General features: G+C 34.7%; 2 protein-coding genes across 7 annotated transcripts in view; one reads left to right on the top strand and one right to left on the bottom strand.

Moving 5' to 3' along the window:
* Positions 1 to 26,588, bottom strand: part of LOC100374157 (ectonucleoside triphosphate diphosphohydrolase 4-like) — a 47,671-nt gene that overhangs the window by 6,314 nt on the left and 14,769 nt on the right. The gene's annotated exons all lie outside the window — the stretch shown is intronic.
* LOC102808399 (CREB3 regulatory factor-like) lies at positions 1,782 to 15,788 on the top strand. 3 transcript variants are annotated; one of them, XM_078013821.2, is made up of 8 exons: positions 1,782 to 1,992; positions 3,090 to 3,236; positions 5,031 to 6,032; positions 8,016 to 8,187; positions 9,688 to 10,024; positions 11,972 to 12,045; positions 12,442 to 12,564; positions 12,704 to 15,788. In XM_078013821.2, the coding sequence occupies exons 2-8, from the start codon at positions 3,168 to 3,170 to the stop codon at positions 12,802 to 12,804; spliced, it is 1,878 nt and encodes a 625-aa protein (XP_077869947.2). In that variant the 5' UTR covers positions 1,782 to 1,992; positions 3,090 to 3,167; the 3' UTR covers positions 12,805 to 15,788. The 3 variants fall into 3 exon arrangements, with proteins under 3 accessions (XP_077869947.2, XP_085360629.1, XP_085360630.1); XM_085504504.1 differs by having other exon boundaries at positions 1,788 to 1,992; positions 9,829 to 10,024; XM_085504503.1 differs by lacking the exon at positions 3,090 to 3,236 and having other exon boundaries at positions 1,783 to 1,992.

Here is a 26,588-nt window from a genome sequence, read left to right as displayed (position 1 = left end):
TGACATTGGTTGTTTATTTCATGGATTTGGCACTTGATGTGGCTGATAAGCCGTGTCGAAAACGTGCACAAAATGACCATTCTGTCACAGTCCCTCTATCTATAGAGGGACTGTGATTCTGTGCACGTTTTCGACACGGATTAAAAACCAGTTGTAAGCACAAATTTTCATATGAATGTGTAAGAATTATTTTCTTAAACATTGTGAATAAATTTAATACCGGGCTGATTATTATGCTACATTTATCAGCAAAATATTTCACAGCCAATATCTGTATATGAAATGAAAAAAATTAAGAACATAAATAGAATTAAAAAAAAAAAAGTTTTGCTTTTGAAACCTACCCTGCAAAATATTAAAATGCGCGAAAATTTAACTAAATTCCATACTAACTTGAAATTGAGGGTGGTAGACACAAAGGAATACTCCTTGCTAATAGATTTATATGCAACCTTTGTGATCAGAACGAAGTCACGCCAAAGATATACTCCCATAAGAAATGTCCTATTTGAAATGAAAAAAACAAACAAAATCCAAAACTTTCAAAAATTGCCACCACAGACGCAATTCATAGCATTGCTAAACAACAGTGGTCTAACACTCCCTGTAGCAAGGTACCTAAACAAGTGTTTTGAAATAAGACAGCGATCCCAGTGACAATCTTCTTTCACAGTTTAAGTTTTGCATTTTTTTTTATCTTTTGTAGTATAATAATTTAATCTTTATAGTTTTTCTCTGTAATGTATTAGCTTAGTTTGTTTTATTTTATCTATTTTTTTTTTGAAACCTTTGTAACCTTTTATTCCTTCTTAAACTTTTGTAACCATTGCCAATCTCCCCGGGGAATGTGTAAGTGTTAATAAAAAAAAAATATTATTATTTGTTTATAGCCGCGAACAAATACAGTATATTAAAATTATATTTAATTTGTTGTTTGTCATTTAAATTTGACCTAAACTTGAACTACTACACTACAATATATCAGTATGGCACCCGACAAGAATTCTGGGACGGCAGTTTCCATCATGCATACAATATGTGTTAGCGAAGTGACCTATATTCGCCGGTATGATGTTGACAACGTGAACAGGAATATCCAAAACAAATGATGCAACCTTCGTTGCTGCACCTCTATTGGGAGGAATAAATTGATTTTAAGTTTAAACCCTGTTACCACGGATAATTTGAGATTTATCTAAAATATAACGTATATACTTTTTTATATTTCAATTAATTATATTTGAATCACATTGTCCAAATAATTTAGCGGGCTTTAATGTAAGTTATGAACTCATTTAGCCGAACGAGGTGCTGATTTCGCAATATCAGAACCCTTGACGTCAACGGCACAAATAGTAACAACATCGAGTCACGTGACAATCATATGACTCCCAGTTCATACCCGTTCTATCCAGTTTCTGCGTGAAGCCAAATATAATCGAACTGGCTCCACGTAAATAGAGATAAAGCTATTTGTTTATAGTCTGTATTTTAATTGTAGCGGAGTCTGAATAACAGGTTTCTTGTATTCGTTGATTTTGAACTGATTTTGGAAATTTTACGCAAACTGTCACTCGCGGTTTAAGCATAATCTTCAGCGTTTTACTGATCAAACCACTCAATTCTCTAACTCTGTTATATTTTGCATAGAATAGTGGGCGGAGTTAATATTTAATTTATACAAATATATGCAGCGTTCTACGGTCTGATTGGCTGATATTTGTAAACACAATAAGTCACGAGATTTTGAGATATCGCTGACAGCACCATAACAAAAATTTCAACCCAGAGATTTTTTCGAGCTCGACAATTTCAGTATGAAAGCAAGTTTTTGATAACTCTGGAGTAAAAATATTGCAATATTTATATCACTGAAGATTACACAAGATATTAAGGATCTGTGGTGGAATTTATAAGAACGGTATTGCTTTTCGGACCTGTATTTGCATTGGCAAATGTTTCCGGATTCTGCATCTGAGAAGTAAACATAAGGTTAGTGTCAATTTGCCATGGTATTTTTTCCCGGGACACTGTTTTGGTGGTAAAGCAAGTTTTCTATTTCCCCCAACAATATTTTCTGCGATAGAAATGTGCTTCAGTTGTCGATTATTCTCAATATCAGGTTGTTAAAGCAGCATATAATGGCAGTGTGTTAACACAATGTTTGTTTCCCAGGGTTGTTCTGTTATTTTGGGCCAGCTACGGGCGGATCGGACAGCCATGTCAGCTGTCCCCAATTAAACCGAATATCGGCCGTGTCGTTTATTGACCTTCTCGTTTTTTCCCTTAAAACCTGGCATAGTAACTTTGCATTTGGGTTCTTGGAATTCAATTTAGTTGCTTGTGATTATATTGGATACCTCTTATATTTGTAAGTATTTGTATTTGATGTGTATTATGTAATAATACTTTAGTTATGAGTTGTATTATTTTATTGACAAATGGCATTTTTATTCCCTTGTGTGTACACTGTGCGGTCTATAATATATAGACTATTCTAGAATGAGAGTGCACTTGCTCAGGGTTTATAAAACTCTTCTGCTTATGAATACTACCAGTAATATTTGTTATTCAATATGAGAATCATACTTGATTTAGGCCACATTTCTTGTATATTACATTGTACTTTGTTTTCATTATTTTGTACTATTTTTCAGCATTGTAAATTCTGTTATTGGTGGTCAGATATGCAGCATTCACCAGAAATTTAATCTTTATGCAAGGAATTTGGTATTTTGAGTGCTTGTTGGGTCAGATACAATCTTCAAAATTTTATCACATTGTCAGAAATTGGTACACAACTGCATGTAAAACAGCTATAACACAATTCTAGTTTTGATAAATATAGTGCTAAGACATGGGAGAAAAGGATGTATATTTGGCATTGTTCCAAATAATGACTAATTAGCATAATAAATGCAGAGTAACCAGAAATTTCTTGGGGTATTTAGCAGGGAATTCCCCTTTACAAAAGAGAATTTTCTTTGCCACTTGAGGAAGTGATTTGTCATTGACACCCACAAGGTCATAATACTTGATTTAAGTTTTTTTTTTGTTTTTTTTTTTTTGGAAAACAATTCCTGCCACAGTATTGTGATCTATGTAAGTCAGATATTGTCTCTGAAGGCATTTCTCTGAAACTGCCCAGTAAAAGCCAATGTTATAACATGCCTCTGGGTGCGCAAACTCATGGTGCAACCAATATGACAGCACAGCTTGGTTCTTCTATGACCATGGTAAGTTACCTTTTTTTGCAAAAATAAATTAAAGGATATATGAATTTTATTAGACCTTTTTTATTTTGTGACACTGAATATTTTATGTTTCTGATTCTATATTGGGGATTTGACCTTTGTTCTGCTGAACTCTGTTTTCTGCAGGTTGACATGTCTATATAATATATGCTACCTATTATTTTTTATTATTCAAAGTAAACAAAATCTCTCGAAATACCTTTAAAAGTGTGTGCTTGATAATAGATCTTTAAAACTGCTGATAAAAAATTGTGCTGTTATTATGAGCATGCCGCCTCATTACTGTTGTGAAGACATTCATGGTTGAATACCCTTGACCAGTTCACATGTGTGTTTATAGATCAAGGGGTCATTGGCCACATTGTCATTATTGAACATACTTTCATCATTAAATATCTACAGATTTTATTGCATTATCAGGTGGCTGTTATCGTTTTTGTTATGACTCACATTTTCAATGATATGGCATTTTTTTTGCTGAATCATCCCCATAAAGATAGGGACGAACCACTTGGGAAGTTGGGCGCCTAGATAATCATGTTCGCAATAAGGCCAATGAGTTGTGAGAATATAGTCATGCAGACAGATGTGAAAAATGACATCTAAGTTAGTTTTCAGAATATATTCCCTTAATACAACTAAGCAGGGTTCTCCACGAGGGGTTTTAACAGGGCGCCGCGCCGTTATCTGAAATTGGCGCCCTGTTTAAATTGTCAGCGCCCTGTTATATTTCATGTGCGCCTTGCATGGTCCCAGACAAAAAATTGTTTACAAAACAGGCCAACACTCATTGTCTTCCGAAGATGATTCATCGTGCTCAGGGTAACTGTAACTGGTTCATTGTTTTAAGGTGCAACTGTGAAAATTCCAGCTTGTTATCGTAGCAGGTCACCATGAGGTGATAACACCACCGAACAAAAAGTTACAAGTTTTTTCAACACGATTAAAAATGAACATGTGGCCTAGAAAAGTGCATTACCATACCCATATTTTTACTGGCAGGGTGACGTCAAATGTATAAAATCGTTATCGGTAAAACCATTCGTTAAACATAAAGTCTATGGTTAAAACCAAGTTCACGCCGTGACTTGTAGCGGCAACATCGTCACCGTCTATAAATCATAAATATAAATATTTGCTAAAAATTAAATGAAGCATGTATTTGGGAAAATAAATTAACAAACTTGTTACGTCTTTTTCTGGACGCGATCATTACTGGTAAACAACTGATGTCGCCGCGTGATGAATCGTGCAGCTAAAATCAGCTGATTGTACGTGCTGACGTTTACTTAATAATAGCTCTTCAAAATTTTCATTCATTTTGTAATAATAAATATATATTATGCATATGTAATAATATGTAGATTAATAGATTTTTTGGTTTCCATTTTTCAACATCCATGCCAATGATGCACGTTACAAATGTGCCACTCCCACTTCACTTTGGTGCGCCCTGTTTAATTTTCAAACCGTGGAGAACCCTGCTAAGTGCTAGTCATTCACTACATAGAAGTACATGTAATAGAAATAAATAATTATGATTTTCTAAACTTGTTGGTATTCCCCCAAAATGGGATAGGTAGGATTTCTTTGGGGGGCTTGATTAATGTTTGCTGGTGCCATAGGATGACAGTCTGTTAACAGGCACTTCTAAATTCTAATATATTCAATTAATTGTTGAGCTTCAATTAGCATTCTGATAGTAATTCATTATAATTATTATTATGTATCTCTCATAATATTTCCATACATGTTTTTTGTTTACTTCTTTCTCAGCCAAGCGAGAAAAACATGGAATACAGCTCCAGTGTTTTTTACTCTGACTATACACCTGTGCATTTGAGTGAGCAATCACTCCCTAGTGAATTATCACCATCTACCACCAGTCCACAGTCGTGCTACATGTATGAGAAAGATACATGTAGCCCTCCACCATTGAAGGCAAAACAAAAGTCAAATATGGACTGTTGGGGAGGTTTTCCTGATGACATGCCAAGTACATGCACTGACATTTTGTATGAAAGTTTTACCTCAGAAGAGTCGCTCAGCAATAGTTTCTACTCATTTTGTGAAAGCGGTAAAGATTTCCTGTGGGGTTCACAGGAAAGTGACTTTTTTGACATAGATGTATCCAGCCCACTGCAGAACCATGATGATATATGCCATGGACCAACTTTAGCGGAGTTAAATATGGAAGACTCGCAACCGATTGTCGATTCTTTTTACCATCCAGATTTACAGAAACAGATTAGCAGCCCAAAGGTATCTGTCTGTAAAGTGGCTTCAAAAGCTAGCTCGTCAGCTGTGTGCCTGAAACCAAACCTAGCAGAGTGTACCAAATCTGTACCTGACATTGTGAATACAGACAGTGCAATCTTTTTCGACCAATGCAAGCCTGCTACAAAAAGTACAGAGATTAAAGTAGAAAACAAGTTGCAGGAAAACATGATAGACGTTACAGTAAAAGCTGAGAGTAAAGGTAATGAGGAACTACGTGGTCTTCTTTCAGGGGAGAATCCAACAAAAACTGAAACTGACTACAGTAGCATGTTTGTATCAAAATGGCACAAAATGGAGAAAAGTGAGTCATCACCAGTGCATCACCAAGTTGCTGATGAGAATATAGACAGAAAGTGGGAAGAAATAAAATGTTACATTCATACTGATCAACAACAAAGACAACAGATTAAACAAGAACAAGAACTGAGTGTCAATGACAGAGGACAAGGCGGTGTTAGAAGCAATAACGGCCATGATTACACAAGTACGGTGTTTAAGGTATGTATCCCTCTACTTTCTCTTTCAATCATATATTTAGTCATTCCTATCAAAATTTGTGTATGTATTTCTGTGTAAATTATTTGTTATAAGAATGATAAGTTGGAGCAAATGCCCCTTCAGTGACATGGATTTACCAAATACTATAATATCACAGGTACTCTATTGGGGTGGTTATTAAATACATTATTTTCATAACATGATGATTGAGCCTTTTCTTAAACCGTGGGTCTGGGTGTATAAAAGGAAAGATGGCCGCCACTTTTCAGTATGCAAATGACACTCAAGCGTGAAACATCTCTTCGGGGTGCTCCGCAAAATCACTCTTTTCGGCAATCTTAACGCCTGTGGTGCTTTATTTTCATGTCGTACACAAACATGAATATGTCCGCGATACAACTGCGATGTTAATTTACGAGTTCGGTGCGATGTCAGTGCGATTTCCGCGGAAAAGCGACGGAAAAGCATGATTCAAACAGTCGTTTTGACTGCTCAAACTGGCTGTCAGTCATGGGTTTATGCAAATGTAAGGTGTTAATCCCGAGTTATTTGTTCAATCTCTAGGTATGTTTATGTAATTACGGAGTTGATCATGTAAGTGATATCGTGGAGCTAATAAGAAATGATATGCTGTGAGCTGTTTGTCCGTCCGTTCATCTCAGGGGACATCGTCGGAGCTCCACGAAGCGGTCCGACCCGAGCGAGTGCGAATCGCACGAGCTGGGGTGTGCGCGAGAGGGGAGGGACTTTGCGTAAACATACCAATAATTTCTGTAGTGTGTGTGCGCAAAGAAAGACATTCGCGGTTACAGGGCTGTAAAAAAAATGGGTTTCACTCTGATATCGATGAAAAGAGTCGAGGGAGTCCCAAATACGTCCCCTACAATATGTCGAGTATGCTTCTCAAATTTCTCCTCGTTCTCGAAATAAGTAAATTGAAAGGTCTCACAAAAAATTATAATGTTCCCTGAAACATGTCCCCGCAGTGAAATATTTAGCCCTTTTTGTCACGTACTAGTATGAGCCGCGCATATATTTATGTATATTTGGCGTCGGACCCGTGCCGCACAGCCATATACGTATAATAATTTTTTTTTTTGTTTTTGTTTTTTTGACGTTGCATAACGTCATTATTGCCGAGCCGACAAGACACATTATGGCAAACGTTGTACGACAACTACATTGTGTAGGTCATTCAAATAAACTACAGTTTTTTTCATGATGCAAGTAATTGACAATACGGTAGTTCTCTTTTTGGAATATTTGTTGGCCCTGAAAAGGGCCGTTTGGTTCGTTTGTATCAATGAAAGACACATATTTTTCAGTACCAGAGATGACCCATATAAGGCACGCCTGGAAGATTGGGATACAGTCCGCGTATCTGCTGTCTTACAACACACTCCGGCATCACTTCTTTTTGTGTGACCACAACGTCATCAGCCCTCATAAGTTGTGACTTGCGCTGGATGTATCTTTCGTCAGTCCACGCATTTCGTCGTCCGAGCATCGTCCAATACTTTTTGTATAAACGACGCCTAATAGCAGCGAGTGAATGAATAAATACATTGTATAAAAAGGTCGCACACGTAACATATTAGTACAATAGCAAGAAAGCAAAGGCATGAGCTCAATTCAGAGAGAACCTTACAATGCCGTCACGCCATTTACAGAAATTGTGCTTTACAGTCGACCACGAGCGAAACAAACACAGAAAACGGCTTTCAAAAGAGTGCGTAGGCCCAGTGAACGTCGAACAACGGGATTCAGCAAGTCCTTTCAAATCAGATAATAGCGTAATGCATGACGTTAGCTTACGGAATTAACGCCTTCAGTTGAAATGATAACAGCTGTGTACCAAGTAAACAACTGGGCGGACCATGCAAATTACATTTCCCGTGATGCACTGGTGCAATTCCTGGGATTGCGGAGCCGCGCTTTAACTACAATGAGTTTATGTAATTATTTGTATTCACCCAAACATAGGACAATAACATATATTCACCAAATAAAAAGCTTAGTCAGGAAGAGGAGGAGGATGATGATGATGACGATGAGTCTATTAATTCAAATGATGATGAGGGTTTAGACAGTGACCATGACGATGAATACAGTGATGATTCAATGGAGACTGAATACTGTGAAGAAACACCTTTTGGTAAGTTGAAATCAGGTAATGTTTCTTTATTTTTTGCTATTTTCAGACTTGTATTATTGGTTTTGTTTGATGTGAGAAAATACATCAATTTTAGGTGAAGAATGCTCATTTTCATTGTTGAAATACAGCTTTGTGATCATACATTTTGTAAAAAAAGATCTGTACATTTTATAAAAATTTCTTTGAAGCCTGGTAGGCTACCAGTTGCCATGGTAATTTTGGGTAGTTTATCAAGATTAATAAGTACCGTACTCAACCGGTTTAGCACACTTTTGGGACATTTCTATTTTCGGGCTTACATTCGGTTAATTGCCCATCTCCCACTAAAATGCCCCAAATTTGAGTGCCTATTTATTAAACCTGGTCTTTGATCATTGTTTGACATTTCCGAATACTGGTAATGGTATTTATATATTACAGCGTGGATATTGATCACCGTGAATATGTTGTAAATGTGTAGACCATAGTAAACATGCATAAACTTCACTTCGACAATGACCTGTTAACAAATGTTAAGGCGTTAAATACTTCATTCTATATTTAGTTGACCTGGTACCTTTCTAAAATTGTTAATTGCCAGATTTTTAAAAAAAATTATGCCACTTTTTTGGCTATAATCAATTCCAACAGATCGTACTTCAACATCGATAATTAACTTTTGCATTGCATTGCCAAGAATGTCTTTGGGAATTCCCAGAGAAATGCGTCAGTACAATACAGCATTCTGATTGGTTTATAACAGACTTAATGTCAAATGACGTTGTTGCAGGTCAAATCGTGAAAGAAAACATCATGGAGGGAAATGCTTTTCATTGAGAGTTTGTGTACGATTGAATGCATTTGTCGAAGATTTTGACTTTAACTGTGTTCCAAGAGACTAATAATTTTAACCCCATAAATTCTGGTGGTACGTAATTAATATTGTAATAAAATGTGCATATTTTTTGTGACCATCTCTGTTTCATTGTAAAAGTGTTGTTGAAATCACAGTGATAGGGGGACTATGTTGAAATCAATAATGACGCAACTATTTTTGCAATTATATTTTTTCCCAAAAGAAGTAATATTTGCCTCCATCTGTCACATGGTGAACTAAAATTGTCATTTGCACAGTTTTCGAGGGTGGTTCTTGGGTAAGCGCCCACCTCCCTGAAACACATGATTTTTGGACACTGAGCGCTAAGCCAGTCGAGTACAGTACTTAAATCCATGTGAAAGTGTTAGTTCAAAACAAAAAAAATTACACATTGCTCATAAATATAAAAACAGTGTAATTTTTTATTTGTAAATTTCTAGTAGAATTTTAGCTATGCTACTACTGTTGAAAAATTCTAGCCTTAAAACAAGAATTGGTAGTCAGTCTGCTATAGGCTACTGCTAGTTTTGAGCTCTGTTTTGTGCAGTGTTGAAGAGTCTGAATGGCATCATATATGTTGGAGGCTTATTAGTGTCATTTGCTAATGGCTTGTACAGTAAACTGTTATTGTACACATTATACAGGGCAATCCAGCAACAAAGTAACTGCCAAATTACAAGAGCTGCAGGTTGGTTGCCATTGGGCCAGTAAAAGCTGGTTGGCTAAGCCATGTGAATCTTTCAAGATTGGTAAAGATACCATTATTTTCCCCACTCCTCATGCAGGCGTCTCTCTGAAGAAGGTGGGGAAAAGTCGGAGGAGTGACTGTGATGATCTGACACCCAACCCACGAAGACTGCTACATATTGGTAATGAGTTACGAAAACTGAACAAGATAATTGGTGACTTGACTCCAGTTAGTGAACTCCCAGTGAATGCAAGACAAAGATCAAGAAAAGAGAAGAATAAACTAGCCTCAAGGTAAACTAGTCTTAATTACTGTTATTTTCTACTGAACAGCATGTACAAATATACTGACAGTCATAGCTGGGCATATATATATATATATATATATATATATCAGTTAGCAGATGCCAGGTCTGTAGTAACATTCTCCATATGTTCAAAATCTAAAACATTGTGGTCTGTGATATTCACTTACTTAGCTGGTACAAGGCAATGTAATATGTTCACACATCAGATTGTTTGACTGGCATCAGAGTTGTATACATTTGTGTTGTAGAATAACGTCATGTATAGTGTGATTAAAAATGCTACTTGAGTCACATTGCTAGAGTCCAAATTTGATGTTAAGAAACAATTTTATTATGTATATCAAGCAGTAGCAGTGACATAAAGCTTATGTACCTTAGCTGTCCGAATACACCCCATTGCATTGAAAACCTTACCCATGGGCAATGTGTTGGCAGGTGGGCGATATTTTCTTAAACAAAAATCATGCCAAAAAGTCATACCGCAGCACTTATAAATCACTTCCTTGTTGTGTTGCATTTATCATCCAATGCTATTCAGAAATTCCTGAATATGTTTGGCCAGCACTACCTAGCATTCTGACTGGTGCATAAAACCAACAGCAGGTATCTTTCCACATCCAGTGTTTGCGTGCAAACCAATAACATTTGCTTTCACTGAAAATGAGTTGATTTTTTACCTGCATTTATAAAAAAACGACAAACTGATATTTTGTACACTGTTATGATCACAACTGAGTAATAATCAATAAGTAAGTTTTTTGCATGTGAAAGAGCATGACTGGTTTATTATACTACTCTGATCTTTTGCTACTAAACCAATTGTGTCCGTGTTCGGTTTTCTTTGAAACTTGTTCTATATTTTCATTTCAATAAATTTAAACCCAATGCATATTATATTTTCATTTTAATAAATTTACAACCAATGCATATTATTACATTAAAGTCACTGAGTATTTTCATGAGGAAATGCAGTTGTTTTCATTTTTGGACTGTTTGTTTGTAATCTCAAAATTTAATGCCTAAATTGTGTTTAGACAATAATGAATGGAAATAGCAATGAAAAAAAGGTCCAAAAGATTGAGCTATCTCACTGTATACTGATAGTTTCACGCATTCACCAATATGCGTCTTTGTTTTCAAATAGCATTTGAGAATATTGCCATTTCTAATACTTCAAACCTTACAGTAGCAATGCAATGCAATGCATGAGATTTGTTTTCTCCACTGAACTATCACTCCTGCTTACCGATTTACTGTAAAAATGCATGGTCACTACTTACAGAGCTAGCCCGCAATTCAGTTAAAATATATAACTATAAATACATTGATGGTTCCAAAAAACAATTAATTGTAAATTATAACTGATAAACTTGCAGCAATGCATGTCCAAGAAACAGTGTGCTATGCGAACACAGGCAAAAAAATGAACTAAGACGCATGCTCACACATTTAACGTCACGAATGTTAGTTTGTGCTGGCCAAACAGCTTGAAATGCATACATGTGATAATTACAATTTGTTACCAATTTAGTTAAAATATATAACTATAAATACATTGATGGTTCCAAAAAACAATTAATTGTAAATTATAACTGATAAACTTGCAGCAATGCATGTCCAAGAAACAGTGTGCTATGCGAAAACAGGCAAAAAAATGAACTAAGACGCATGCTCACACATTTAACGTCACGAATGTTAGTTTGTGCTGGCCAAACAGCTTGAAATGCATACATGTGATAATTACAATTTGTTACCATGTAATATTGTATTTATTAAAAGAGTATGCCCAGGTAGTAATTTTTCAGTTTCACGCTTTTGGTGAGAACCATATGAAAATTACTACATGAGCCACCCATTGGATATCCTCTATTTATTTTACATATGTTGTATATGTCACATGAGGTTAATTTTTCATATATCAATTTAATTACAGAGCATGTCGACTGAAAAAGAAGGCACAACACGAAGCTAACAAAGTGAAGCTCCATGGTTTAGATAACGAACTCAGTAAGTTTATATGACAGTATAATACATTGTAAAGTGCACTAGTATGACATATGTTGTCATCAATTCCAGATGAACTCGTATACACATATGTTGCCATGCAGTTTGAGGTTGTTGAAAAATTAGTTGTGTATACATCTGTATGTACTGTGTACTCAGAAACTTGATTTATAATGTAAAGGACAGCTTCAAACATGTTTTGACACAGCTATGCTAACATCATGTTATCAGTATGGTTACCATAGCAGCGTGTATCTCATTATCTTTGTCAGTGTGCCTTACAAGCAAGTGAGAAAATATGGATATATTTTTGGTATTATGTACTGAAATGTAGTCATTTTGGGATCCGGGAGCATATAAATATAAATGTTGAACATCAATATGTGTATTATATTACAGAGAAGCTACGACAAGTGATTGCTGCTATCAGGAATGATATAGTGAAATGTGTGCAGTTACCTAATGAACCTACTGAAGGTACATTGACTGAAAGACTGGATGAGTTCATCAGAAATGGTTTAGGTAAATTGAGCTTTTATTGTTGTACGATACAGAATGTTTATAATAAGGCTGGTAATTATTTTTCTTACATTAGGGATAGGCAGTTTGTAATGTTTTGAATTGGTCTGAATTGGATCTTATCTATTATTATATGCTTCAGATCAAATGGTTGCAAAGCATACATCAGAGTATGTGAATTCTGTGTTGGAAAAGACAGCTGGCGGTAGCATCACTGGTGGACTTGCAGTCGCACTCAAGTAGTACAGAGGATGATTGTATCATGTGCTTTACTTGTTAGGATCAATAAGTAATGCTACAAGAAGCCAATTTCAATGGTTCTCGGTGTTAATTATGCTAGATATGCTATATTTTTCTGTTTTCGCCGTTTTTGTTTTTCTTTTGTCGGCCTGATAAGACCTCATTTTGTTTTTCTTTCTAATATTTTTTGTTTGTTTGCATTGTTGTAGCTTGTTTTTCAGAAGATCTATTTCATTATTATTTTCAAACGTTTAGCCGTATCATAATAATGCATTATATATAGTAATTTCGTTGTTACGATATAAAAAGATATAGTAAAACAGTTCACAAATTCACTTGACTGGCTTCTCAATTGATTAGCCTATCAGGAATTAAGTATTTGTATTCAACCCTTTGAGTGCCAAAAGAGTTCCATTTATATTCTGCTCTTTTTCACAAAAAATGTTGCGAAAATTTCAATTTTGGGGGGATCAAAGACTGCAAGTCACATTTTGTTTGTTTGATCCAAAATTAAGATTGAATTCAGTGAAAGTTACAGAAAATGTGAACAAATTTACACAAATTAAGTGGAAACAAAATTTGGCACACAAAGAGTTAAACAGTTCACTAATTTGGCAAGTGTCACCCAATAAGTAATATTCCAATTTTCACAGTTAACTTTCCAGTCAATTCATAAGAATTACAGCTTTAATGTTTGTGGGTGTCACACAAAACATTTAACCCTTGTTTTCAGCAGTGTATATATATATATATATATATGAAAAAACATATTTAATGTTCCAGTGTACTTGCCAATGAGTTTGTTTGCATTATACCTGTTTTGTCATGCATGGTGCAACCAAACACAGACAATCAAATTTGAATATTTGCATATCTATCTGCTCATTATTAGCATTGTTAATTTACATGTAAAAACTATCTATAATAGAGATATATATCTATATAATACATATAAATATAATTCTTTTTTTTTCTCAGCTTTTACTTGTACATATCAGATTACGTTAGAAATAATTAATGGCTGTGACAGGACATGAAAAACAACAATTGGTCTGTTTCTGTGTGCCCATCTACTCTCATTACACAAATGTTGTATTTTAGAATCAGATTAATTTTTCACATTTACATTTTTTTTTTTTTCAAACTTGCAGTGCACACAGAGCAGGCCCTCTGAAACTACTCTAAAATTACAGATACAAAACAACTCTGTTAATAATATATATATGTTTTTTATCACATGGGTGTGAGGATATTTTTCCAGTGTGTTGTAAATACTTTCTACAATGTAATAGCTAAGATAACGAATGACCTGATATAGGAAATAGAGAAAGATATTTTGTATTTTTAAAAAAATGTGGTTGTTGAAAAATGCTGCATGCTAACATAAAAGTATCATTTTGTACAATTGATTTCCACCTGTATATATGTTCAGTTTCATATGTACAGACTACTAAGTAAAAAAACAGAGTTATTTATTAATAATCTACACATCTATTTTATCTACAGATTCTAAGTCTCTTGCAGAATGTGCATTGATTTTTTTTTTTACAAAACAACAGATTACATATAGTCATACATAGCTCAAACAAATTGCCAAAACTATATAAAATTTACATGAAACATTTACATCAACATCAAGAGTTGCCACTGCTAATGAAAAAAAATATATTGTATAACAAACTGTCGAGGACGAAATGAAAATTGCAGTCAAAAGAACTTATTAATTCAAATTGGTTGTGTTGAAATGATAGTGAGGTTTTGAGCAGTGTTGTATATTCTCATGCCCATACCGATGTGTTCTATGAATAATTACATGAACTGGCAACTTGTTAGGGGGGGCAACAGGGTGTTACTGGGGTTGGTGAAACTAAGTATTTACATGATGGAACATATGTGTGTCTCTCTCGGAGCACGAGAAGAGGCTGATTTGAGGACGATTGAAAAAAGCTTTTTTTTTTTAAATATGGGTAAAGGTTACTGGAAGAACCATAGAGTGGGTATTGTTAAAAGTTAACTGAAATGTTTTGAATTTTGAGCATCACAGCCATTAACTTATATTTCAAAAAATATTTAAGCCAGGCAGGTTTTCAAATATTATGACTTTGTAACTAGTGTGTACCCAACATACCATATAGCATTGCTAAGATTATATTACGAATATTGAGCTAAGAGTGACTTTTCTTTTTCCTCTTTGATTTTGTTTTATGTACTGGATAAAATAAGTACTGCCATTTTCCTACTTAATATTTATGAGGTAGTTGAACAGTTTTACTGACAGTACGCTTTATTTAGGGTAAAGCAAACTACTTTTCAGTGATATTGTGATTAAGGGTTACCCATTTGCTGATAATTGGAGGGGTTAAGAGAAGAATGTCTTGAGAGAGAGTAACAAAAAAATATGTGTACAATACCCAATATACTTTAAGCAGCTGGGGAGGGGTTGCAACAAATGATTTTCACAAAAATAAAAACAAAATTGGATTGTGCAGAGTTCCTCCAGCCCCTCGAAGTTTTCAAATTGGTAACCTGTCATTCCTCTTGTGTGAAAACAAGCATTTAGTTTCTTTTAATGTTTGGCCATTGTACAGTCAAGACAAAAAAAAAATATACTTCTGTCAGGCTGTGATACGTGGCATATATAACCATGGAAACAATTTGATAAGTTTTTGTATACTGGTGGTGTCCAAATATAAAACCAGTATCAAGAAAAACAATATTTGCATATCATTGAATGTTGCATGGAACGAGTCCATTGGTTATGAATATATATTTTTTTTTTTTGGATTGCAATATTATGTACTCAAGAGGAGCATGTTGTTTTAAAAGTTACAATGTAAAGATGGGAGGAGTTTTATTCTATTTGAACTGAAATACAGACAGAATACAGAATTTAGAGATATGCAACTTTTTTTCCTGGGTGTGCAAACTTCCTTGTGAATATTAATGCCTTTATTATTACTATAATTAAAAATAAAGTGTATCACAAATGTTGTGTTTCTTTAAGTGTTGCGTCTTGGAGATGGTGATCAAGATGCATGTTTTCAGCACGTGGATTCATGCACTTGTGACAATACAGCAAGAAGATTACTTTTTGAGAGTTGGCACTCCACTCTTGAGGTCTTTATTATAAATCTGAATTGTGCTAATGCTTTTGAATAGTGCACAGGTGCATTCACAAAAACGTTTTTATTATGAATGTAATCCACAGTAATCATGAACAATTTATGCATATGAATCAAATATATCACATATAGTCCCAAGACTATGATTCAAAAGAAATTCTCTTTTTAAAAGGGCATGGTGGTTGTGCCACACACATAACGGCAACTATATTAATATCACTTTTCCATTTTTAGCCGCAATTGCATATTACTCCAAAAAGACCATTCAAATGTTTGTTTTTCAAAAGTGATTGACCATTATATTAAAATATCAGTGAAAACGGTAGCATGAGTGTATTTAGGTCAGACTTTATTAAAGTTGGTGACTGCCCTCTAGAGTTTCAACTTACATTACCTTGTTTTTTTTTGTGACATTACAGTTGGCACAGACTGAAAATGGAAATGAACTAAGCTTAATAAGCACAACACATTAACATTCATATATCAGAATCAGATTTGCCAATCTATTTTCACTGAAAAATTTTAGCAGACACTTCTTGGAATAAAAGTATTTTCACTGATTTACCCCCTCAATCTAAAAGGTTTTTCTCAGATTTGAATAAACTAAAAAATATAAATTTTTATGAAAATTATTCAATTATTTTAAGCTAAAAATGCAGACGTTATGAATATTTTTTTAAAAAACAAATTTGATTAGAAACCTCTTTTTTTAGGCCAAAGAACAGATTGTAATGCTTGTATGCTGGGTCCCATTGTCCGAATCGCAAGGTTTGTTGATGCAGATTCATTGCCAACCACACCAGTTTGGAGGGGTGATCAGACACAAACGTTCTTTGGCTGGCGAAGATGGCTAGGTCCAGATATACCAGAGAAGGATTTACACACAAGACAGAAATTTGAACCTGACAAATATACAAGCAAAAAAAAAAAGAACTTGACTGGATAAAAAATACAACCACCATGGTTACTGAATCGATTTTTTTTTTTTTTTTTTGTTTGGTTTAACTATCTTTTATTCCATACAATGGAAATTCTTTACAGCACAATGTCAACATACAACAAATGTCACAGCTAGTATAACCCATACAAAATAGACACTGAATACCCATTAACAATTGAAGTCTCCCCACTTGTCCAGGAAATTTGAAATTTCTAACTCTATCTTTTGCGTGTAACGTATGTCAGATTTTATGAGATTAAAGCAAGGTAGTTCCTTTTTTAATTTACACATATAGATATTTCTTTTAACAATTATAATTATATGGTTTAGTAGAGGGGAGAAGTCCTTGTCTCCTAATATAATCTGTTTTGCTGACAATGTTCTTGGGCATCCTAGTTTTGTTCCCCATAGATTAAAAATTGATGTCCAGAGGACTTTAACAGACTCGCATTCAACAAAAAGATGCACTAGGTTCTCGGTGGTACCATGACAAAATGAGCATAAATCTGACGATACTAATGGTGAATTCATATGGAATAACATTTCATTTGTGTACAGGATATTGTGGTTTAATTTCCACTGAAACTCCCGTAGTTTGCTGCATAGAGTTACCAAATAAGGCATGGAATAATGAAATTCCCATCCTTGTTATCCAGATTACACAAAGTATCAAGAAAGAGTTGACTTTTGGGTGTTGTAAAAACATGGGAGGTGAACAGCTTACGTAATTGCTTTTGGGTGGTATTTTCAAGTATAATTATTTGTTCACCGGTGACTAGACTAATAGGAGGCTCTGGACGTACACAAATTGCACGGCTATTCCTCCAGTCTAATGGCAGTGCAGAGATAATGCCATACCACTGAAGTAGCTGAACATAATTGAGCCCTAGTGCATGGAGATTAGCCCAATTTTTAATTTTCCCATTTGTGTCAAATATATCTGCAATATAAATTATTCCTGCATTAAAAACGCTCTGTAAAAGATACTTTTATTTTGAATGAGGATATTTTTGTTATTCCATATGATTTCATATTCATGCGAGATGTTTTTACTAGGCCCAACTTCACTCCACTGTTTTAGTAAAGTGTAATAGAATAATGGGAGTTTAACATTGAGTAAGTCAACAGAAAAATTACATTTAAAAATGAAATCTCCTCCCACATATTCCAGGTAATTGGTAAAAAATAATTTCCAAGGGTGAAATTTAGGAGATAGGTATCGTTTTACCCACCCAACATTAATGGCTTTTTGCATTGCATGTATATCAATCATACCCAAACCTCCTTGGCCTATGTCTCCTATCAGTGTGCTGCGTGCTACTCTATCGTGTCCTTGCCATATGAATGTATATATTTTAGTATTTATGAGTTTAATATCCCGTTGTAGAATTGGAATATGGTGGAAAATAAATAGTAATTTTGGAATAACAAAAGTTTTAATAATCTGAATTTTGCCAATAATTGTCAAACTACGTCTAGACCAGCATTGCAACACACTATTTAAGCACTTTATTGGTATATTTATGTTCATTTCATATGCTGCTCTAGCATCATAGGAAAAGAAGACACCCACAATTTTGATAGGAGACATAGGCCATTTCACCCCGAACGGTCTGTCTTGACGGAAGCGCCATCTGCCCAACCAAATTGCTTCAGTTTTGTCATAATTGACCTTTAACCCTGAAACCAGTGCAAATTTGTTAAAAAGAGAGAGAAGATTTTCGCCCGATTTTACATCTGCGACAAAGCAGGTAAGATCGTCGGCATAGGCTGAGCTTTTAATTTGTTGTGCACCAATAGATATCCCTTCAATCCCGTCACTGTTTCTGATTAAGTAATAAAAACTCCAGAGACAAAATAAACAGTATTGGGGATAGGGGGTCTCCTTGTCTAACCCCCCCTAGAAAGGCCGAAAAATACAGTTGATTCACCCCTGTTCATTACACAGCTCACCGGGTCAGTATAAAAGCATTGCACCCAACGTAGGACGGAAGGACCAAAATTAAATATTTCTAGACATTGGAACATATAATTCCACTCTAGGCTGTCAAAGGCCTTTTGAAAATCGACAGCAAGAAGTATGCCAGTATCGTTATTATCTTTCGTGTAGTTCTTCACACCCTCAATTACACGAACACATTCCCCAATTGATCTATTTTTAATAAGGCCGAGTCTCGTGCCACGCCCGTGGCAGGAGACAATATGGCTACTGCCACGGGCGTGGCAGGAGACAATGTGGCTATTGCCACGTCCCGGAAGTAAACGTACCAACGTTCTATGTGTAGTTTCGGTCGTCATATACAGATTTTTCACTTGTTTTACCATTGGTGTTTGAATAAAATACTTTCACAGTGGTGTCGTTGTCAGAAATAATTTCAATTCGCGCATTTTATACGAAATCGCGAAGTCCAACCATTGACGGAAACTTTGTACGCCCTCCGGTGTTGGGAACTTGGAACACTACGTTTACCTAAAGCCAACCTCGGCGTTTATCAATCTAGTAAAACTCGCAAATTACGGCGTCGTTACCGTATTTTTAAAGTTTTAAATAAAATCAATATAGTACCAATAATATATTATTTCCTCTTTTTTACAGTCAGAGATATGGTTAATGTTATATGTAACTGGGAATTACCAATATTCAATAATATGCAACAGGTGATACTTTGAATTATGACGACGAGGCCATCGACTGTACGAATGAAAACCCAAGTTATTTTATCCGAATAATAAAACAGGTTTTATAATTGAAAGTGAGCTTAGCTTATAACAGAGAGCATGAACACACTTGTAGCACGACTAATATCAATAGTATATTCATTGTCATTGCGACCTGTTTTTTTTTTTAAGAGAAAAAGCCTTGCAACTTAGCATAGTAAATTTCCACAGTATTTCCACATTTACTTTTACAACTGACTGTGAGGTACGTTCACACTATTTCGCTGTTATACAAGTCGTTAATCGACGCAATTACACAATTCAATGTCCCCGCCTAAATGGGAAAATTAAACCAGTGCATGTTAAATTATAAGGCTATGTAATGATTTCTTAATACATGTTCATGCAGGCACTACCTAGTCATTTCTGAAGTAATTTGATTTACTAGTTTCCAGAGAAACCAAGTAACGTATCTCCTGAAGAAAATTATTTTAATAGTGTATTTTCGTTATATAACGACGCCGTGATTTGCGAGTTTTATTAGATTGATAAACTCCAAGGTTGGCTTCAGGTAAATGTAGTGTTCCAAGTTCCCAACACCGGAGGGCGTACAAAGGTTCCGGCAATGGCTGGTAAAAAAATGCGCGAATTAAAATTATTTCTACCGTACACGACAATGAAACCATTGTAACAGTATTTTATCAAAACGCCGACGGTGATTCGCAAGTTTTATTAGATTGATAAACGCCGAGGTTGGCTTTAGGTAAACGTAGTATTCCAAGTCCCCAACACCGGAGGGCGTACAAAGGTTCCGTCAATGGTTGGACTTCACATTTTCGTATAAAATGCGCGAATTGAAATTATTTCTGACAACGACACCACTGTGAAAGTATTTTATTCAAACACCGATGGTAAAACAAGTGAAAAATCTGTATATGACGGCCGAAACTACACATAGAACGTCGGTACGTTTACTTCCGGGACGTGGCAATAGCCACATTGTCTCCTGCCACGCCCGTGGCAGTAGCCATAAATAATGAGATATCTGAAAAAGAAATTAGGCTAGCCATTAAAAAACTAAAGAGTAAAAAATCATCAGGATATGATGGTTATTGCCCAGAATTACTTAAATACAGTTCAGACTTCCTAATTCAGCCACTACGTAAATTATTTAATATAATCCTGGACTCAGGTATTTATCCAGATCTTTGGAACATTAGTATTATCTCTCATATCTTCAAAAAAGGAGACAAAACTGACCCAGAAAATTATAGAGGAATAGCTGTTTCTAGTTGTGTAGGTAAAACCTTTTGTAGTATAATTAACACTAGAATTAGTCAATATACCGAAGATAATAACATTATAAACAATAACCAGGCAGGATTCCGTAAGGGATATCGTACTACAGATCAGATATTTGTATTGAAAACTATTGTCAACAAATACTTGAAATCAAAGGGAAAATTGTACTCTTGTTTCATAGACTTTCGAAAAGCATTCGATAAAATCTGGAGACAAGGGCTTTTCTATAAATTACTTAATAATGGTATAAATGGTAAAATCTATAACATCATTAAAAATATGTATCTAAATACAAAATCATGCATTCGTTTCAAAAATAAAATTACACCCATATTTGAAACGACCAAGGGTGTTAGGCAGGGTTGTGTCATTAGCCCAATGCTTTTTAATTTGTTTATTAATGACTTAAATAAATCACTAGAAGATGAATCATTAGATCCGGTTACATTGAATAACTGTAAAATTAGTTCCCTACTCTATGCAGATGATCTAGTGTTAATATCTGAAACAAAAAACGGTCTACAAAATGCACTAAATAGTTTAGAAGTTTATTGTCATAAATGGAAACTTCAGGTAAATCTGACAAAAACAAAAGTTGTTATTTTCAGACGAGGAACACTGAAAAAGACAGAAAAATTCTATTATAATGAACAAAATATTACCTGTATAGATATGTACAACTACCTGGGTATAAATTTAAAGTCAAATGGCTGCTACACTGAAGCCAAACAAAATTTAGCAGATAAAGCAGCCAGAGCAATGTATGCATTGAAACAGTTCCTACCACCAGAAACAAATTGTAGAACTTTCATCCATCTTTTTAAAAGGTGTATTCAACCAATATTATTGTACGGGTCTGAAATCTGGGGTCATGTAATTCAAGATTACAACAAATGGGACAAAACAATAACAGAAAAAACACAATTGAATTTTTACAAACAACTACTAGGACTGAACAAATTTGTGGCAAACATTGCATGCAGAGCCAAAGTAGGAGAATTCCCACTCTTAGTAGATATTCAGATCAATTTAATAAAATACTGGACTCGTATCAGTAAATTACCAGACAATAATATCACAAAACAAGCATACCTTGAACAAAAGAAATCCAATTTACAATGGTACTCTTCAATATAAAAAATGATGAACAACATGAACTTTTCACGAGAACAACAGAATGATTGGTTAACAAAACATATACAGCAAATTGGCAAAGTTGTCAAACAAAAATACATAAATTTCTGGAGAAAAAATATAACTGAAAAAACAAAGCTGAGAACTTATGAAAAATTCAAAGACTCTTATAATTTTGAAAAATACTTAGATGTGCTAAATTTGAAACAAAGAATTTCAATGACAAAATTTCGAACTAGTAATCACATTTTAGCAATAGAAAAAGGGAGACATATGCAACCAAAAATACCTACTGAAAATAGAATTTGCAAACAATGTTCACAGAATGAAATAGAAGACGAACTGCACTTTGTTATGAAATGTCCACAATATAAAGTAATACGCCAACAAATCATACAAGACATTATATTTCCACAAGAAACCCAGGATGATCTCCAGAAATTTAATTTCTTGATGACTTCAAAAGATGATGTAATAATAAAAAAGATTGGCAACTATATTCATAATGCATTTCAATCAAGAAATAAAAATGCCATTTGATATGTAACACTTGCTTTATCTTATTTTTTTTAACAACTAACTTTCTTTTTGTAGTAGTAGTTATCACAACTAATCTTTATTGCTATTAACTGATAGAAACATTGTATTTCTAAGGATGCAATAAAGTTATTATTATTATTATTATTGTCTCCTGCCACGGGCGTGGCACGAGACACTCCGTTTTAATAAATGCGGTTTGTGATTCCCCAATTAACTTGTCTAATACTTTTTCTAATCTTTTGGCAAGGATTCTAGCAGCAATTTTGTAGTCAGTGTTAAGCAGGGTAATTGGTCTCCAGTTAGACAGATACCTCTTATCTTTGTCCTTTTTCTCAATGAGGGTAATAACTCCTTGACGTTGACTACTGGACATGTAACCAAGTTCTGTGGCCGAATTTAGAGAGTTAATTACATAAGAACCAACCCACTGCCAAAATGTCAAATAGAACTCGACCGTTAGGCCATCATTTCCAGGGGTTTTATTTTTATTCATACTTTTAAGGGCATTGAACGCCTCCTGCAACGTAAGAGGCCCCTCACAAAATTCCTTGTCATTGTTCCTGAGTCTGGGAATGTCATTGAGCTGGGAAAGAAGATCAGTCATTTCGTAGTCTCTGGGGTGGCTTTGTGTAGTGTAAAGACTGGAAAAGAAATTACGAATCTGGGTTTGAATAGCAAGGTGGTCTGTTGTTAAATTTCCTGACGTATCAAATAGTTGGGTAATCTTGGACTTTTTTGCGTTGTGCTTTTCCAAACTTAAAAAATATTTTGTGTTCTTTTCCCCTAGTTCATACCAATCTACACGTGCGCGTATGAGGGCCCCCCTAGCCAAATATTCGTACTCCAAATCCAAATCTCTACGAACGTTTGCGATTTCAACTTTTAACTTCTCACAGTCATTTAGACTAAGTTCTATATCAAGAGATTCCAGCTTGGCTTCAAGTAAATTCCTCGACTCTCGTCGTTTTCTTGCCATGCGTTTCCCAAATAAAATAGAATTAATTTTTATTTTAAATTACATAAACTCCCATAGGCCTTGGGAACTCATAGTTGCTGTCGACATAGGAAGTAAAGTAAGCAAATAACACCGAATAAACGGCAAGGTAAAGACTATGTCTAATTATAGTGCATACGTACTGCGTGCGTGACTCGAACCGGCGCTCGCGTACGGCACCTAATCACCTAGCTTCACGCCACTACACGTCTTTCCCTCGGCCACCTTGGGGATTGTTTGGGTTATTATATTCCTTCTCCCAGTTTTGTAAATTATTTTTAATCAATTCAATATATTCATTATTTATTAGATAGCTGTTGTTCAATTTCCAATATGAATTCCCCAATCTCCCCCTTGGTCTCCGATATAAATAGTAACAGCAGAGTGATCGGATAATGCATTGGGCACAATATCACATTTTGATACCGACGTTTGCAACGAATTACTGACAAGAAAATAGTCAAGACTCTGAATTAATGTCGGACGTAATCGTCTCCACGTATAACGTCTCCTAGTTGGGTTTCTAATTTTCCAGATGTCTGTTAAATCAAATTGTGTCATGATATTTTCCATGGCTTTTATAGAACTTTCCCAGACCACTGGATTACCCCCTGACCTATCAAGTTTATTATATAGAGTTAGGTTATGGTCCCCTCCCCAAATAATTTCCAGTTCCGGGTTTGATTGAAAATCTCCTAGAAAAGTAGAAAGTTCATGGAGAAATATGTGGTGTTCGGCTTTAGAGGTTGGGGCATACGTATTGATAAAAAGATAAGATGTGTTTGCTATATTGATTGAGACTATGACTGATCTTCCGTCCCTGTCAATTTTTACATGGTTAATTTGATAGTCCGAGACACTAATGATAGTTAATGTCCCCTTGCTAGCAGAGCTTCCATGAGAAAATATATAGTGGCCTGGTAAGAGGTTTTGCCAGCTAAGTTCATCTTTTGGGGTAGAATGACACTCTTGAAGCATAATGACATTATATTTACCATCGTTTAGCCATTGGAAAACCTTCTCTCTCTTTTTGGCATCAGCAAGTCCCCGGACATTTAGGGAAATTATATTTATGTTGGTAGATATTTATCCTTTATGTAGAAAACTATATATGGGTGACGGTATGCTGCATTGTAAGACTGAAGGAAAAATAGCTCTGTAAAACCAACAAACAAATAATTAAAGTACAAGTATAAATTGTGCCAAGTTGCTACAACGCCATTGGACACACACAGAGTACAATAAACAATAAAAACAAACAAAAATTAAAGAAAAATAAAGCCATCAAGGTGCTGTTTTTGAGGTAACTATCTACCCAGCAAATTATACAATATTACATTTAATTAAACATATGCCACTTACTTATTAAATATTCAGTTTGAAATGGCTAAATAAATTAATAACTGAATAATTAAACCACACTGTCAATCAATTAACGGACAATCAGTCAATCAATCGATCGATCAATCACGCAATTGACAATCAACCAAATACGGACTTCGTATACAGAATTCTAATCACGTTGGCTGTTTGCTATTGTTACATAATGTAACATGTGACATTCAAATTCAAATCATGTTGGATAAGTGGACATTATGTAACAAGAATCTAAACCCATTTATAATAGTTGCAATGATTAACTCATTACATCCATCATTTAATTCGTTACATCGATTTTTAAGTAAGGTCCAAACAATAAGATGTGCAATAATGGTATTATCACATTTCTATTAAATTTAGAAAGTATATAATTCACAACAATATATTCAAAGTCACCACAAAAAAAATGCTAGACATTCATCTGCTATTTAATTACAGAGCTTTACGAATGATTTCACAAATTAATATTCAAATGGCAACCATTCCGAGCTTTAATGCTAGGAGCGATAAAATTTGATCTTCGACAAATTCTTTTACGAAACAAGCTTGACTGAAAGAAATGAATAAGTTAATACGAAAAGGTAAGAAATTTCTCATAATTTACGTCTTAATAAAATTTCTCTAATACCAATTACGTAGTAGACAGATGACATGCAAATGGTTTTGGTAAAAAGAAACTTGAAGTAAATGTGATTAGGATTGGATCACGTTACATCAGACTCTTGCAGAATGTTTGCGTATCTGAAACCACAATCCAAACTTAGACGGGTGAGGTGATAACACAAGGTGTTAATACTGTAAAGGCATTAATTCAAGTAAAATTTGCTAAATTAAATCCATGTAAAATAATAGAACTAGTTTTTCTTCCAAATATGGGCACTAATACCCAGTGAATAGACTCAAACATCAAAACAGTGTAATTAAATGGTTTTACAGTATAGTGAAATAAAAATAGCTCCTAACGATGACGACAATGATAATTATTTCTAAATAAAGACAGCTGAATAATCAGTATTCAACTGGCCAACCCAACTGAAATGCACGACATACATGTACTTTAGTTTATTTTGTGGATCATAAATTCTATGACATCACTTGTATCAACCAGTATGTGACATCGGCACATGACCAACTTAAAAACAAAAACAGAGAAATTGATTTTTGAACTATGCTTTTAATTTAGTGGCAACTTTATTGTAATTAGACACTGCCAAATGCATATGTGGAAGAGAGGGACTGTTTCTTAATATTGAATAATTACACTAACTAAGCGACAATTTTAAAATGAACTCTCATTCAGTACTAGCTAATTTCAATACGAATTTAAAAATGACACTTTGCTGTCCAGTGGTTTTGCAATAATCCTAGAAGGAGCACTGGTGGTGTTTGTTCAGAATTTGCCCTAAGGTTTAAATACTCAAAACACAATAAATTCCAAAAATGTTTTTATTCATTTTCCAGGAATTTTCAAATTGCAGAATTTCCCAGTACATTGCAGGTCCACATGAAGCCTGCTTCTATTAACTATTGACAAATAATGTTTACTGTAATGTTTGTAATCAAATGAAATAAAATTGTGTAAAAAAAAAAAAAAAAAACTATTGACAAATGTTAATATGGAAGAGACAATTCAAACACCACCTGCAAAGTTCAACGGGATATTCCAGTGTTGCCAAGGAAACTGATCAATAGATAGTGATATTTATAAACACATTAT

The sequence above is a fragment of the Saccoglossus kowalevskii genome, chromosome 10, assembly GCF_978046115.1.
Source record: "Saccoglossus kowalevskii chromosome 10, keSacKowa6.1, whole genome shotgun sequence".
NCBI lineage: Eukaryota > Metazoa > Hemichordata > Enteropneusta > Harrimaniidae > Saccoglossus > Saccoglossus kowalevskii.
The sequence above is the reverse complement of the archived record's forward strand: the minus strand, read 5'-3'. Positions and strand labels throughout refer to the sequence as shown.

Excerpts from the sequence above, each read along its gene's own strand:
- LOC102808399 (XM_078013821.2), top strand. The coding sequence starts at position 3,168 with ATGCCTCTGGGTGCGCAAACTCATGGTGCAACCAATATGACAGCACAG. Across the intron at positions 10,025-11,971 it reads AAGAATAAACTAGCCTCAAG|AGCATGTCGACTGAAAAAGA; the intron begins GTAAACTAGTCT and ends ATTTAATTACAG. Across the intron at positions 12,046-12,441 it reads TGGTTTAGATAACGAACTCA|AGAAGCTACGACAAGTGATT; the intron begins GTAAGTTTATAT and ends ATTATATTACAG.